General features: G+C 44.2%; 1 protein-coding gene across 1 annotated transcript in view; it reads right to left on the reverse strand.

Annotated features, from left to right (window-relative positions):
• Positions 1–8,477, reverse strand: part of LOC121843776 (voltage-dependent calcium channel gamma-3 subunit-like) — a 15,275-nt gene extending 6,798 nt beyond the window's left edge. The window contains exon 1 of the mRNA XM_042313591.1: positions 8,020–8,477. Within this exon, the coding sequence (XP_042169525.1) occupies positions 8,020–8,233 (214 nt within the window). The 5' untranslated portion in view covers positions 8,234–8,477. The remainder of the gene's footprint in view (positions 1–8,019) is intronic.
• Between the last annotated feature and the right edge of the window lie 7,960 nt (positions 8,478–16,437).

Genomic DNA, 16,437 nt, shown 5'->3' on the forward strand with positions numbered 1-16,437 from the left:
GGTCAGAACAGACAGAGCCTGACCAACTGCCAGGTCAGAACAGAGCAGAGCCTGACCAACTGCCAGGTCAGAACAGAGCAGAGCCTGGCCAACTACCAGGTCAGAACAGAGCAGAGCCTGACCAACTGCCAGGTCAGAGCAGAGCACAGCCTGACCAACTGCCAGGTCAGCAGCAGAGCCTGACCAACTGCCAGGTCAGAGCAGAGCAGAGCCTGACCAACTGCCAGAACAGAGCAGAGCCTGACCAACTGCCAGGTCAGAACAGAGCAGAGCCTGACCAACTGCCAGGTCAGAGCAGAGCAGAGCCTGACCAACTGCCAGGTCAGAGCAGAGCAGAGCCTGACCAACTGCCAGGTCAGAGCAGAGCAGAGCCTGGCCAACTGCCAGATCAGAGCAGAGCCTGGCCAACTGCCAGGTCAGAACAGAGCAGAGCCTGACCAACTGCCAGGTCAGAGCAGAGCCTGGCCAACTGCCAGGTCAGAGCAGAGCCTAACCAACTGGCAGGTCAGAGCAGAGCCTGGCCAACTGCCAGGTCAGAACAGAGCATAGCCTGACCAACTGCCAGGTCAGAACAGAGCAGAGCCTGACCAACTGCCAGATCAGAGCAGAGCCTGACCAACTGCCAGATCAGAGCAGAGCAGAGCCTCTCATTAAACAGAGCAAGCCTGACCAGATGCCAGGTCAGAACAGAGCAGAGCCTGGCCAACTGCCAGGTCAGAACAGAGCAGAGCCTGACCAACTGCCAGTGCGTCAGAACAGAGCAGAGCCTGGCCAACTGCCAGGTCAGAACAGAGCAGAGCCTGACCAACTGCCAGGGCAGAGCAGAGCAGAGCCTGACCAAATGCCAGGTCAGAGCAGAGCAGAGCCTGACCAACTGCCAGGTCAGAGCAAGCAGAGCCTGACCAACTGCCAGGTCAGGGCCAGCCTGACCAACTGCCAGGTCAGAACAAAACAGAGTCTGACCAACTGCCAGGTCAGAACAGAGCCTGACCAACCCAGGTCAGAACAGAGCCTGAAACTGAGGTCAGGGCAGAACAGAGCCTGACCAACCCAGGTCACAGAGCCTGACCAACTGCCAGAACAGAGCAGATGCAGAGCCTGACCAACTGCCAGGTCTGGGCAGAGCAGAGCCTGACCAACTGATCCAGGTCAGAGGATGCAATCTGAATCCACACCCAGGTCAGAGCAGAGCAGAGCCTGACCAACTGCCAGGTCAGAGGCAGAACAGAGCCTGACCAACTGCCCTCAGCAGAGCCTGGACAAGAGAACAGAACACCAACCACAGATGATGCAACTGTTCAATGGTCCTCACACACACCACACACACACCTGGACAGAGGGGAACCACACAGATCCACAGATGATGCAATCTGAATCCACACCCACCTGGACAGGGGAACCAACATTGATGTCCACAGAGGATGCAATCATGAAACCACTTTAATGTTCACCCACCTGGAGGTCAGAGGGGAACTGACAGATCCACAGAGGATGCAATCTGAATCCACACTGCCCTCACCCACCTGGACAAGAGGGGAACCAGACAGATCCACAGAGGATGCAATCTGAATCCAGGCCACCCACCTGGACTAAGAGGAGGACCCAGTCCCTAAGAGGATGCAATCTAAAAATCCACACTGCCCTCACCCACCTGGACTCACATCTGTAAGATGCAATCTGAGGATGCACACTGCCCTCACCCACCTGGACAAGAGGGGAACCAACAGATCCACAGAGGATGCAATCTGAATCCACACCCACCTGGACTAGAGGGGAACCAACAGATCCACAGAGGATGCAATCTGAATCCACACCCACCTGGATGGATGCAATAGTTTTAGCTGCCCTCATTCAAGGGGTTTTTCTTTATTTTTACTATTTTCTACATTGTAGAATAATAGTGAAGACATCAACACTATGAAATAACACAAATGGAATCATGTAGTAACAAAAAAAAAGTGTTAAACAAATATATTTGAGATTCTTCAAAGTAGCCACCCTTTGAACACAGGCCTTCTCTCAACCAGCTTCATGAGGTAGTCACCTGGAATGCATTTCAATGAACAAGTGTGCCTTGTTAGAAGTTCATTTGTGGATTTTTCCCCCCTCCTTAATCAGTTGTGTTGTGACAAGGTAGGGTTGGTATACAGAATATAGCCCTATTTGGTAAAAGACCAAGTCCATATTATGACAAGAACAGCTCAAATAAGCAAAGAGAAATGACAGTCCATCATTACTATAAGACATGAAGGTCAGTCAATGCAGAAAATGTCAAGAACTTTGAAAGTTTCTTCAAGTGCAGTCGCAAAAACCATCAAACGCTATGATGAAACTGGCTCTCATGAGGACCGCCACAGGAAAGGAAGACCCAGAGTTACCTCTACTGCAGAGGATAAGTTCATTAGAGTTTACCAGCCTCTGAAATTGCAGCCCAAATAAATGCTTCACAGTTCAAGGAACAGACACATCTCAACATCATCGGTTCAGAGGAGACTGTGTGAATCAGGCCTTCATGGTTGAATTGCTGCAAAGAAACCACTTCTACAGGACACCAATAAGAAGAAGAGACTTGCTTGGGCCAAGAAACACGAGCAATGGACATTAGACCGGTGGAAATCTGGACTCTGATGAGTCCAAATTTGAGATTTTTGGTTCCAACGAGAGAGAGAGTAGTCTGTGGCGACCTAAATGCCAGAACCGGACAAGAACCTGACACCCTCAGCACACAGGGGGACAAACACCTGCCTGGAGGTGACAGCATTCCCTCCCACATATGCCCCCCTAGGCACAACTATGACAACATAACCAACAAAAACGGGTCACAACTCCTGCAGCTCTGTCACACGCTGGGTATGTACATAGTCAACAGTAAGCTTCGAGGGGACTCCTATGGTAGGTACACCTATAGCTCATCTCTTGGCAGTAGTACTGTAGACTACTTTATCACTGACCTCAATCCAGAGTCTCTCAGAGCGTTCACAGTCAGCCCACTGACACCCCTATCAGACCACAGCAAAATCACAGTCTACTTAAACAGAGCAATACTCAATCATGAGGCATTAACATTAAGAAATGCTATAGATGGAAGGAATGCAGTTTGGAAACCTACCAAAAAACAATTAGGCAACAACAAATTCAATCCCTTTTAGACAATTTCCTGGGTAAAACGTTCCACTGTAATAGTGAAGGTGTAAACTTGGCAGTAGAAAATCTAAACAGTATATTTGACCTCTCAGCTTCCCTATCAAATCTAAAAATCTCAAATAGAGAACCGAAGAAAATTAACAATAATGACAAATGGTTTGATGAAGAATGCAAAAATCTAAGAAAAAAAATCTAAGAAAGAAATTGAGAAACCTGTCCAACCAAAAACATAGAGACCCGGAAAACCTGAGTCTACGCCTTCACTATGGTGAATCACTAAAACAATACAGAAATACACTACGGAAAAAGAAGGAACAGCATGTCAGAAATCAGTTCAATGCAATTGAAGAATCCATAGACTCTAACCACTTCTGGGAAAATTGGAAAACACAAAACAAACAACAACACGAAGAATTATCTATCCAAAATGGAGATGGGTAAACCACTTCTCCAATCTTTTTGGCTCTATAACAAAGAATAAAGAACAAAAACATATACATGATCAAATACAGATCTTAGAATCAACTATTAAAGACTACCAGAACCCACTGGATTCTCCAATTACATTGAATGAGTTACAGGACAAAATAAAAACCCTCCAACCCAAAAAGGCCTGTGGTGTTGATGGTATCCTCAATGAAGTGATCAAATATACAGACAACAAATTCCAATTGGCTATACTAAAACTCTTTAACATCATACTTAGCTCTGGCATCTTCCCCAATATTTGGAACCAAGGACTGATCACCCCAATCCACAAAAGTGGAGACAAATTTGACCCCAATAACTACCGTGGAATATGTGTCAACAGTAACCTTGGGAAAATCCTCTGCATTATTATTAACAGCAGACTCGTACATTTCCTCAATGAAAACAATGTACTGAGCAAATGTCAAATTGGCTTTTTACCAAATTACCATACAACAGACCATGTATTCACCCTGCACACCCTAATTGACAACCAAACAAACCAAAACAAAGGCAAAGTCTTCTCATGCTTTGTTGATTTAAAAAAGCCTTTGACTCAATCTGGCATGAGGGTCTGCTATACAAACTGATGGAAAGTGGTGTTGGGGGTAAAACATACGACATTATAAAATCCATGTACACAAACAACAAGTGTGCGGTTAAAATTGGCAAAAAACACACACATTTCTTCACACAGGGTCGTGGGGTGAGACAGGGATGCAGCTTAAGCCCCACCCTCTTCAACATATATATCAACGAATTGGCGGGCACTAGAAAAGTCTGCAGCACCCGGCCTCCCCCTGCTAGAATCCGAAGTCAAATGTCTGCTGTTTGTTGATGATCTGGTGCTTCTGTCACCAACCAAGGAGGGCCTACAGCAGCACCTAGATCTTATGCACAGATTCTGTCAGACCTGGGCCCTGACAGTAAATCTCAGTAAGACCGATCTGAGAGACAAGGCAAGAAGGGCATTCTATGCCATCAAAAGAAACATAAATTTCAACATACCAGTTAGGATTTGGCTAAAAATACTTGAATCGGTCATAGAGCCCATTGCCCTTTATGGTTGTGAGGTCTGGGGTCCGCTCACCAACCAAGACTTCACAAAATGGGACAAACACCAAATTGAGACTCTGCACGCAGAATTCTGCAAAAATATCCTCCGTGTACAACGTAGAACACCAAATAATGCATGCAGAGCAGAATTAGGCCGATACCCACTAATTATCAAAATCCAGAAAAGAGCCGTTAAATTCTACAACCACCTAAAAGGAAGCGATTCACAAACCTTCCATAACAAAGCCATCACCTACAGAGAGATGAACCTGGAGAAGAGTCCCCTAAGCAAGCTGGTCCTGGGGCTCTGTTCACAAACACAAACACACCCTACAGAGCCCCAGGACAACAGCACAATTAGACCCAACCAAATCATGAGAAAACAAAAAGATAATTACTTAACACATTGGAAAGAATTAACAAAAAAACAGAGCAAACTAGAATGCTATTTGGCCCTACACAGAGAGTACACAGCGGCAGAATACCTGACCACTGTGACTGACCCAAAATTAAGGAAAGCTTTGACTATGTACAGACTCAGTGAGCATAGCCTTGCTATTGAGAAAGGCCACCGTAGGCAGACATGGCTCTCAAGAGAAGACAGGCTATGTGCTCACTGCCCACAAATGAGGTGGAAACTGAGCTGCACTTCCTAACCTCCTGCCCAATGTATGACCATATTAGAGAGACATATTTCCCTCAGATTACACAGATCCACAAAGAATTCGAAAACAAATCCAATTTTGAAAAACTCCCATATCTACTGGGTGAAATACCACAGTGTGCCATCAAAGCAGCAAGATTTGTGACCTGTTGCCACGAGAAAAGGGCAACCAGTGAAGATCAAACACCATTGTAAATACAACCCATATTTATGCTTATTTATTTTACCTTGTGTCCTTTAATCATTTGTACATTGTTAAAACACTGTATATATATATATATAATATGACATTTGTAATGTCTTTACTGTTTTGAAACTTCTGTATGTGTAATGTTTACTGTTAATTTTTGTTGTTTTTCACTTTATATATTCACTTTGTATGTTGTCTACCTCACTTGCTTTGGCAATGTTAACACATGTTTCCCATGCCAATAAAGCCCTTGAATAGAATTAGAATTGAGAGGGAGACAGAGAGAGAGAGAGAGAGAGAGAGAGAGAGAGAGAGAGAGAGAGAGAGAGAGATAGAGATAGAGATAGAGATAGAGATAGAGATAGAGATAGAGATAGAGAGAGAGAGAGAGACAGACAGACAGACAGACAGACAGACAGACAGACAGACAGACAGACAGACAGACAGACAGACAGACAGACAGACAGACAGACAGACAGACAGACAGAGAGAGACAGACAGAGAGAGACAGACAGACAGAGACAGAGAGAGAGAGAGAGAGAGAGAGACAGAGAGAGAGAGAGGGAGAGACAGAGACAGAGAGACAGACAGACAGACAGAGAGAGAGACAGAGAGAGAGACAGACAGACGAGAGAGACAGAGAGAGAGAGAGAGAGAGAGAGAGAGAGAGAGACAGAGAGAGAGAGAGAGACAGAGAGAGAGAGAGAGACAGACAGACAGACAGACAGACAGACAGAGAGAGACAGAGAGAGAGACAGAGAGAGAGAGACAGACAGAGAGAGAGGGAGAGACAGAGACAGAGAGAGAGACAGAGAGAGAGAGAGAGAGACAGACAGAGAGAGAGAGAGAGAGACAGACAGACAGACAGAGAGAGAGAGAGAGAGACAGAGAGAGAGACAGAGAGAGAGACAGAGAGAGAGACAGAGATAGAGAGGGCAGATCAGCATTCTGCAGCGATACACCATTCCATCTGTTTAGTGGGACTATCATTTGTTTTTCAACAGGACAATGACCCAAAAACACACCTCCAGGCTGTGTAAAGGCTTTTTGACCAAGCAGAGTGATAGAGTGTTGCATCAAATCCCCTGACCTCAACCCAATTGAGATGGATTGGGATGAGTTGGACCGCAGAGTGAATGAAAAGCAGCCAACAATTATTCACCATATGTGGGAACTACTTCAAGACTGTTGGAAAAGCATTCCTGAAGCTGGTTGAGAGAATGCCAAGAGTGTGCAAAGCTGTCATCAAGGCAAAGGGTATATTAAAATATATTTAGATTTGTTCAGCACGTTTTTGGTTACTACATGATTCCATATGTGTTATTTCACAGTGTTGATGTCTTCACTATTATTCTAGAATGTAGAAAATAGTAAAAATAAAGAAAAACCCTTGAATGAGTTGATGTGTCTAAACTCATGACTGCTGCTGTATCTGTTTCTTATTTATTTTTAATTTGCAAAAAAAAAAACATATGTTTAACCTGTTTTCGCTTTGTCATTATGGGTTATTTTGTTTGCTGAATACATTTTCTAAATATGTTTTTAGAACAAGTCTGTAAGGTAACATGGAAAAAGCGGTCTGAATATCTTCAGAAGGCGTCGTATATATATATATATATACATATTACAAATGTTAGAGAGGTTCTTCCACTTTGGGATTATTTTATTTATATAATATATTTTGTGTAGATTGTTGACAAACAATGACAATTTTGAATCCCACCTTTTAACACAACAAAATGTGTAAAAAGTCAAAGGGCCACTGCAGCTCCATTCATGGTCTATTATCCATGTATTCCTGTAGAGTCCCAAATGTATTTATAAACTCGTGGTTGTGAAGGGCTCTTCAGCAAGCATTTCACGGTAAACTCTACACCAGTTGTATTCGGCGTGTGTCGCAAATACATTTGGATTTGATTTGTGTGTCTGGTTGTCCCCACTGGGCACATTTTTTTTAATTTTTTAAATCAACGTTGTTTCCACGTCATAAAAAATAAACCAATCAACGTGATGACGTTGAGTCAACGTGGAAAACGTAAAGTCATCATTGGATTTTCCTATTTTTTCTCACGCAACTTTTAACTGAAATCCAATCATATTCATGTTGAATAAAAGGTCAATTGACAACTCAACCGAACCGTAAAACATAACTGAACGTCGGACTGATGTCGGTGCCCAGTGGAGAGGGGGTGTTCCTTAGGTTACTAGGTTGTTCTCATGTAGACGGTGTTGTGTTTAAACTCTACCGAATCGACAGCAGAGCCAGACCCCATCCGGACACCGCGCGCGCACACGCACACACACACACACACACATGCACACACGCACACACACACACACACACACACACACACACGAACGTTTAAAACTCTTAACCAAAAGATCCAATCAAATCGACACTTAAAACTGACCCAAACTGCTATAGTTGTACTTTAAACCCGTAACCAAATGATCCAATCAAATCAATCAAAACAAACAACCGGTTATTAACGGTCACCTTCGAGACAACAGGTGCGCCAGAGCCCGGAGTGAGTCATCACCACCTCGTTCTTGCGGATGGTCTCGTTGTCATGGAGCGACGTCTTGGACCGGCAGACGCCCCGGGAGTACAGCCAGTAGTCCGTTCCCACTGCGATGGTCATCAGGCTGAACGCTATGAAGGATAACGCCGTGGTGACCAGCATCAGCGCTCCCCGGTTACACAACTTCATCACGGCGAAGGAAGTTACGGTCCGCTGCGCGCCTTCATTAAAGGCTTTCTGTACTTCGTTTATAGTCCAGGCTTCATAACAGCGTTAGCGGGAGTTTCTAGTTTCACAAGAACTTTTAATCCTTCTTCATCTCCTCTTTCTTACGGTTTATTAGTTAAAAGTCCCAGGCATTCTCTTCTTTAGAGGGACGGATGGAAATGAGTGACTCCGTCATCCTCACTCAGAGACAGAATGTGAAGCTCTAAGTCCAGAGTGGGAGGTGCCTTGGAGAGGTCCACTTCCTGTACATTAATCATTATTGGTTTGGAGAGGTCCACTTCCTGTACATTAATCATTATTGGTTTGGAGAGGTCCACTTCCTGTACATTAATCATTATTGGTTTGGAGAGGTCCACTTCCTGTATATTAATCATTATTGGTTTGGAGAGGTCCACTTCCTGTACATTAATCATTATTGGTTTGGAGAGGTCCACTTCCTGTACATTAATCATTATTGGTTTGGAGAGGTCCACTTCCTGTACATTAATCATTATTGGTTTGGAGAGGTCCACTTCCTGTACATTAATCACTATTGGTTTGGAGAGGTCCACTTCCTGTATATTAATCATTATTGGTTTGGAGAGGTCCACTTCCTGTACATTAATCATTATTGGTTTGGAGAGGTCCACTTCCTGTACATTAATCATTATTGGTTTGGAGAGGTCCACTTCCTGTACATTAATCATTATTGGTTTGGAGAGGTCCACTTCCTGTACATTAATCATTATTGGTTTGGAGAGGTCCACTTCCTGTACATTAATCACTATTGGTTTGGAGAGGTCCACTTCCTGTATATTCATCATTATTGGTTTGGAGAGGTCCACTTCCTGTACATTAATCATTATTGGTTTGGAGAGGTCCACTTCCTTACATTAATCATTATTGGTTTGGAGAGGTCCACTTCCTTACATTAATCATTATTGGTTTGGAGAGGTCCACTTCCTGTATATTAATCATTATTGGTTTGGAGAGGTCCACTTCCTGTATATTAATCATTATTGGTTTGGAGAGATCCACTTCCTGTATATTAATCATTATTGGTTTGGAGAGGTCCACTTCCTTACATTAATCATTATTGGTTTGGAGAGGTCCACTTCCTGTATATTAATCATTATTGGTTTGGAGAGATCCACTTCCTGTATATTAATCATTATTGGTTTGGAGAGGTCCACTTCCTTACATTAATCATTATTGGTTTGGAGAGGTCCACTTCCTGTATATTAATCATTATTGGTTTGGAGAGGTCCACTTCCTTACATGAATCATTATTGGTTTGAAGAGGTCCACTTACTGTATATTAATCATTATTGGTTTGGAGAGGTCCACTTCCTTACATGAATCATTATTGGTTTGAAGAGGTCCACTTACTGTATATTAATCATTATTGGTTTGGAGAGGTTCACTTCCTGTATATTAATCATTATTGGTTTGGAGAGGTCCACTTCCTTACATTAATCATTATTGGTTTGGAGAGGTCCACTTCCTGTATATTAATCATTTTTGGTTTGGAGAGGTCCACTTCCTGAATATGAATCATGATTGGTTTGGAGAAGTCCACTTCCTTACATTAATCATTATTTGTTTGGAGAGGTCCACTTCCTGTATATTAATCATTATTGGTTTGGAGATGTCCACTTCCTGTATATTAATCATTATTGGTTTGGAGAGGTCCACTTCCTGTACATTAATCATTATTGGTTTGGAGAGGTCCACTTCCTGTACATTAATCATTATTGGTTTGGAGAGGTCCACTTCCTGTACATTAATCACTATTGGTTTGGAGAGGTCCACTTCCTGTATATTCATCATTATTGGTTTGGAGAGGTCCACTTCCTGTACATTAATCATTATTGGTTTGGAGAGGTCCACTTCCTTACATTAATCATTATTGGTTTGGAGAGGTCCACTTCCTGTATATTAATCATTATTGGTTTGGAGAGATCCACTTCCTGTATATTAATCATTATTGGTTTGGAGAGGTCCACTTCCTTACATTAATCATTATTGGTTTGGAGAGGTCCACTTCCTGTATATTAATCATTATTGGTTTGGAGAGATCCACTTCCTGTATATTAATCATTATTGGTTTGGAGAGGTCCACTTCCTTACATTAATCATTATTGGTTTGGAGAGGTCCACTTCCTGTATATTAATCATTATTGGTTTGGAGAGGTCCACTTCCTTACATGAATCATTATTGGTTTGAAGAGGTCCACTTACTGTATATTAATCATTATTGGTTTGGAGAGGTTCACTTCCTGTATATTAATCATTATTGGTTTGGAGAGGTCCACTTCCTTACATTAATCATTATTGGTTTGGAGAGGTCCACTTCCTGTATATTAATCATTTTTGGTTTGGAGAGGTCCACTTCCTGTATATGAATCATGATTGGTTTGGAGAAGTCCACTTCCTTACATTAATCATTATTTGTTTGGAGAGGTCCACTTCCTGTATATTAATCATTATTGGTTTGGAGATGTCCACTTCCTGTATATTAATCATTATTGGTTTGGAGAGGTCCACTTCCTGTATATTAATCATTATTGGTTTGGAGAGGTCCACTTCCTTACATTAATCATTATTGGTTTGGAGAGGTCCACTTCCTTACATTAATCATTATTGGTTTGGAGAGGTCCACTTACTGTATATTAATCATTATTTGTTTGGAGAGGTCCACTTCCTGTATATGAATCATTATTGGTTTGGAGAGGTCCACTTCCGGTATATTAATCATTATTGGTTTGGAGACGTCCTCTTCCTTACATTAATCATTATTGGTTTGGAGAGGTCCACTTCCTGTATATTAATCATGATTGGTTTGGAGAGGTCCACTTCCTTACATTAATCATGATTGGTTTGGAGAGACCAACTTCCTGTATATTAATCATTATTGGTTTGGAGAGGTCCTCTTCCTTACATTAATCATTATTGGTTTGGAGAGGTCCACTTCCTGTATATTAATCATTATTGGTTTGGAGAGGTCCACTTCCTGTATATTAATCATTATTGGTTTGGAGAGGTCCACTTCCTGTATATTAATCATTATTGGTTTGGAGACGTCCTCTTCCTTACATTAATCATTATTGGTTTGGAGAGGTCCACTTCCTGTACATTAATCATTATTGGTTTGGAGAGGTCCACTTCCTGTATATTAATCATTATTGGTTTGGAGAGGTCCACTTCCTGTATATGAATCATTGTTGATTTGGAGAGGTCCACTTCCTGTATATTAATCATTATTGGTTTGGAGAGGTCCACTTCCTGTACATTAATCATTATTGGTTTGGAGAGGTCCACTTCCTGTATATTAATCATTATTGGTTTGGAGAGGTCCACTTCCTGTATATTAATCATTATTGGTTTGGAGAGGTCCACTTCCTGTATATTAACCATTATTGGTTTGGAGAGGTCCACTTCCTGAATATTAATCATTATTGGTTTGGAGAGGTCCACTTCCTGAATATTAATCATTATTGGTTTGGAGAGGTCCACTTCCTTACATTAATCATTATTGGTTTACATAAAAAGTATATATATTTTTTTTGGGGGGGTTATGTGTCATGAAAGAGCTAAAAACTTATCCCTGTGAGGGTCCTCTCTCCAGTTTAACACTCTGTGTGTCTTTACAGTGGAACAGCATCCCGGTGAGGGTCCACTCTCCAGTTTAACACTCTGTGTGTCTTTACAGTGGAACAGCATCCCTGTGAGGGTCCTCTCTCCAGTTTAACACTCTGTGTGTCTTTACAGTGGAACAGCATCCCGGTGAGGGTCCACTCTCCAGTTTAACACTCTGTGTGTCTTTACAGTGGAACAGCATCCCGGTGAGGGTCCACTCTCCAGTTTAACACTCTGGGTGTCTTTACAGTGGAACAGCATCCCGGTGAGGGTCCTCTCTCCAGTTTAACACTCTGTGTGTCTTTACAGTGGAACAGCATCCCGGTGAGGGTCCACTCTCCAGTTTAACACTCTGGGTGTCTTTACAGTGGAACAGCATCCCGGTGAGGGTCCACTCTCCAGTTTAACACTCTGTGTGTCTTTACAGTGGAACAGCATCCCGGTGAGGGTCCACTCTCCAGTTTAACACTCTGGGTGTCTTTACAGTGGAACAGCATCCCGGTGAGGGTCCACTCTCCAGTTTAACACTCTGTGTGTCTTTACAGTGGAACAGCATCCCGGTGAGGGTCCTCTCTCCAGTTTAACACTCTGGGTGTCTTTACAGTGGAACAGCATCCCGGTGAGGGTCCACTCTCCAGTTTAACACTCTGGGTGTCTTTACAGTGGAACAGCATCCCGGTGAGGGTCCACTCCAGTTTAACACTCTGTGTGTCTTTACAGTGGAACAGCATCCCGGTGAGGGTCCACTCTCCTGTTTAACACTCTGGGTGTCTTTACAGTGGAACAGCATCCCGGTGAGGGTCCACTCTCCAGTTTAACACTCTGTGTGTCTTTACAGTGGAACAGCATCCCGGTGAGGGTCCACTCTCCAGTTTAACACTCTGTGTGTCTTTACAGTGGAACAGCATCCCTGTGAGGGTCCACTCTCCAGTTTAACACTCTGGGTGCCTTTACAGTGGAACAGCATCCCGGTGAGGGTCCACTCTCCAGTTTAACACTCTGGGTGCCTTTACAGTGGAACAGCATCCCGGTGAGGGTCCTCTCTCCAGTTTAACACTCTGGGTGTCTTTACAGTGGAACAGCATCCCGGGACTGCCAACCTCTCTCCTCTTCTGTCAGCTCTGACAACACCGTTACCGTTTCTGTCTTGTCAGACCCATTCACAGCCTGTCACACACACACACACCCACACACACACACACACACACACACACACACACACACACACACACACACACACACACACCACACACACACACACACACACACACACACACACTCACCACAAACGGACTCAGCGCTTTAGCATAGATAGAAATACACCATATTAAATAAAATAACCTTTTTTATCCGAGTCCCTTTTGAACAAAAATAGATGTTGTTATCTGTAAGGCTGGATATCCTAGATAAATTAAGGTTTGAGAAGTGAAAACACAAAACTGCCACAGTCCAGTTCTGTCTGGGAGAGTGAAGCTGCTGCTCTGCCTCCATTGTGTGGTCTCTGTTGAGTGGTCTGTTGTGTGGTCTCTGTTGTGTGGTCTCTGTTGTGTGGTCTCTGTTGCGTGGTCTCTGTTGCGTGGTCTCTGTTGCGTGGTCTCTGTTGAGTGGTCTCTGTTGAGTGGTCTCTGTTGAGTGGTCTCTGTTGTGTGGTCTCTGTTGTGTGGTCTCTGTTGTGTGGTCTCTGTTGTGTGGTCTCTGTTGTGTGGTCTCTGTTGTGTGGTCTCTGTTGCGTTGTCTCTGTTGTGTGGTCTCTGTTGCGTGGTCTCTGTTTTGTGGTCTCTGTTTTGTGGTCTCTGTTGTGTGGTCTCTGTTGTTTAGTCTCTGTTGTGTGGTCTCTGTTGTGTGGTCTCTGTTGTTTAGTCTGTTGTGTGGTCTCTGTTGTGTGGTCTCTGTTGTGTGGTCTCTGTTGCGTGGTCTCTGTTGTGTGGTCTCTGTTGCGTGGTCTCTGTTGTGTGGTCTCTGTTGTGTGGTCTCTGTTGTGTGGTCTCTGTTGTTTAGTCTCTGTTGTGTGGTCTCTGTTGTGTGGTCTCTGTTGTTTAGTCTGTTGTGTGGTCTCTGTTGTGTGGTCTCTGTTGTGTGGTCTCTGTTGTTTAGTCTCTGTTGAGTGGTCTCTGTTGTGTGGTCTCTGTTGCGTGGTCTCTGTTGTGTGGTCTCTGTTGCGTGGTCTCTGTTGTGTGGTCTGTTGTGTGGTCTCTGTTGAGTGGTCTCTGTTGCATGGTCTCTGTTGTGTGGTCTCTGTTGCGTGGTCTCTGTTGTGTGGTCTCTGTTGTGTGGTCTCTGTTGTGTGGTCTCTGTTGTTTAGTCTCTGTTGTGTGGTCTCTGTTGTGTGGTCTCTGTTGTTTAGTCTGTTGTGTGGTCTCTGTTGTGTGGTCTCTGTTGTGTGGTCTCTGTTGTTTAGTCTCTGTTGAGTGGTCTCTGTTGTGTGGTCTCTGTTGTGTGGTCTCTGTTGTGTGGTCTCTGTTGAGCGGTCTCTGTTGTGTGGTTTCTGTTGTGTGGTCTCTGTTGCGTGGTCTCTGTTGTGTGGTCTCTGTTGAGTGGTCTCGGTTGCGTGGTCTCTGTTGCGTGGTCTCTGTTGTGTGGTCTCTGTTGTGTGGTCTCTGTTGTGTGGTCTCTGTTGTTTAGTCTCTGTTGTGTGGTCTCTGTTGTGTGGTCTCTGTTGTTTAGTCTGTTGTGTGGTCTCTGTTGTGTGGTCTCTGTTGTTTAGTCTTTTTGAGTGGTCTCTGTTGTGTGGTCTCTGTTGTGTGGTCTTTGTTGTGTGGTCTCTGTTGAGTGGTCTCTGTTGTGTGGTCTCTGTTGTGTGGTCTCTGTTGTGTGGTCTCTGTTGAGTGGTCTCTGTTGTGTAGTCTCTGTTGTGTAGTCTCTGTTGCGTGGTCTCTGTTGTGTGGTCTCTGTTGTGTGGTCTCTGTTGTGTGGTCTCTGTTGTTTAGTCTCTGTTGTGTGGTCTCTGTTGTGTGGTCTCTGTTGAGTGGTCTCTGTTGTGTGGTCTCTGTTGTGTGGTCTCTGTTGCGTGGTCTCTGTTGTGTGGTCTCTGTTGTGTGGTCTCTTTTGTGTGGTCTCTTTTGTGTGGTCTCTGTTGTGTGGTCTCTGTTGTGTGGTCTCTGTTGTTTAGTCTCTGTTGTGTGGTCTCTGTTGTGTGGTCTCTGTTGTGTGGTCTCTGTTGTGTGGTCTCTGTTGAGTGGTCTCTGTTGTGTGGTCTCTGTTGTGTGGTCTCTGTTGTGTGGTCTCTGTTGAGTGGTCTCTGTTGTGTGGTCTCTGTTGTGTGGTCTCTGTTGTGTGGTCTCTGTTGAATGGTCTCTGTTGAGTGGTCTCTGTTGTGTGGTCTCTGTTGTGTGGTCTCTGTTGTGTGGTCTCTGTTGAGTGGTCTCTGTTGTGTGGTCTCTGTTGTGTGGTCTCTGTTGTGTGGTCTCTGTTGAATGGTCTCTGTTGAGTGGTCTCTGTTGTGTGGTCTCTGTTGTGTGGTCTCTGTTGTGTGGTCTCTGTTGCGTGGTCTCTGTTGTGTGGTCTCTGTTGTTTAGTCTCTGTTGAGTGGTCTCTGTTGTGTGGTCTCTGTTGTGTGGTCTCTGTTGTGTGGTCTCTGTTGAGCGGTCTCTGTTGTGTGGTCTCTGTTGTGTGGTCTCTGTTGCGTGGTCTCTGTTGTGTGGTCTCTGTTGAGTGGTCTCGGTTGCGTGGTCTCTGTTGTGTGGTCTCTGTTGTGTGGTCTCTGTTGTGTGGTCTCTGTTGTGTGGTCTCTGTTGTTTAGTCTCTGTTGTGTGGTCTCTGTTGTGTGGTCTCTGTTGTTTAGTCTGTTGTGTGGTCTCTGTTGTGTGGTCTCTGTTGTTTAGTCTTTTTTGAGTGGTCTCTGTTGTGTGGTCTCTGTTGTGTGGTCTTTGTTGTGTGGTCTCTGTTGAGTGGTCTCTGTTGTGTGGTCTCTGTTGTGTGGTCTCTGTTGTGTGGTCTCTGTTGAGTGGTCTCTGTTGTGTAGTCTCTGTTGTGTAGTCTCTGTTGCGTGGTCTCTGTTTTGTGGTCTCTGTTGTGTGGTCTCTGTTGTGTGGTCTCTGTTGTTTAGTCTCTGTTGTGTGGTCTCTGTTGTGTGGTCTCTGTTGAGTGGTCTCTGTTGTGTGGTCTCTGTTGTGTGGTCTCTGTTGCGTGGTCTCTGTTGTGTGGTCTCTGTTGTGTGGTCTCTTTTGTGTGGTCTCTTTTGTGTGGTCTCTGTTGTGTGGTCTCTGTTGTGTGGTCTCTGTTGTTTAGTCTCTGTTGTGTGGTCTCTGTTGTGTGGTCTCTGTTGTTTAGTCTGTTGTGTGGTCTCTGTTGTGTGGTCTCTGTTGTTTAGTCTCTGTTGAGTGGTCTCTGTTGTGTGTTCTCTGTTGTGTGGTCTCTGTTGTGTGGTCTCTGTTGCGTGGTCTCTGTTGTGTGGTCTCTGTTGTGTGGTCTCTGTTGAGTGGTCTCTGTTGCGTGGTCTCTGTTGTGTGGTCTCTGTTGTGTGGTCTCTGTTGTGTGGTCTCTGTTGTGTGGTCTCTGTTGTTTAGTCTCTGTTGTGTGGTCTCTGTTGTGTGGTCTCTGTTGTTTAG

Source organism: Oncorhynchus tshawytscha, unplaced genomic scaffold (genome assembly GCF_018296145.1).
Source record: "Oncorhynchus tshawytscha isolate Ot180627B unplaced genomic scaffold, Otsh_v2.0 Un_contig_16582_pilon_pilon, whole genome shotgun sequence".
In the NCBI taxonomy this organism is placed as follows: Eukaryota; Metazoa; Chordata; class Actinopteri; order Salmoniformes; family Salmonidae; genus Oncorhynchus; species Oncorhynchus tshawytscha.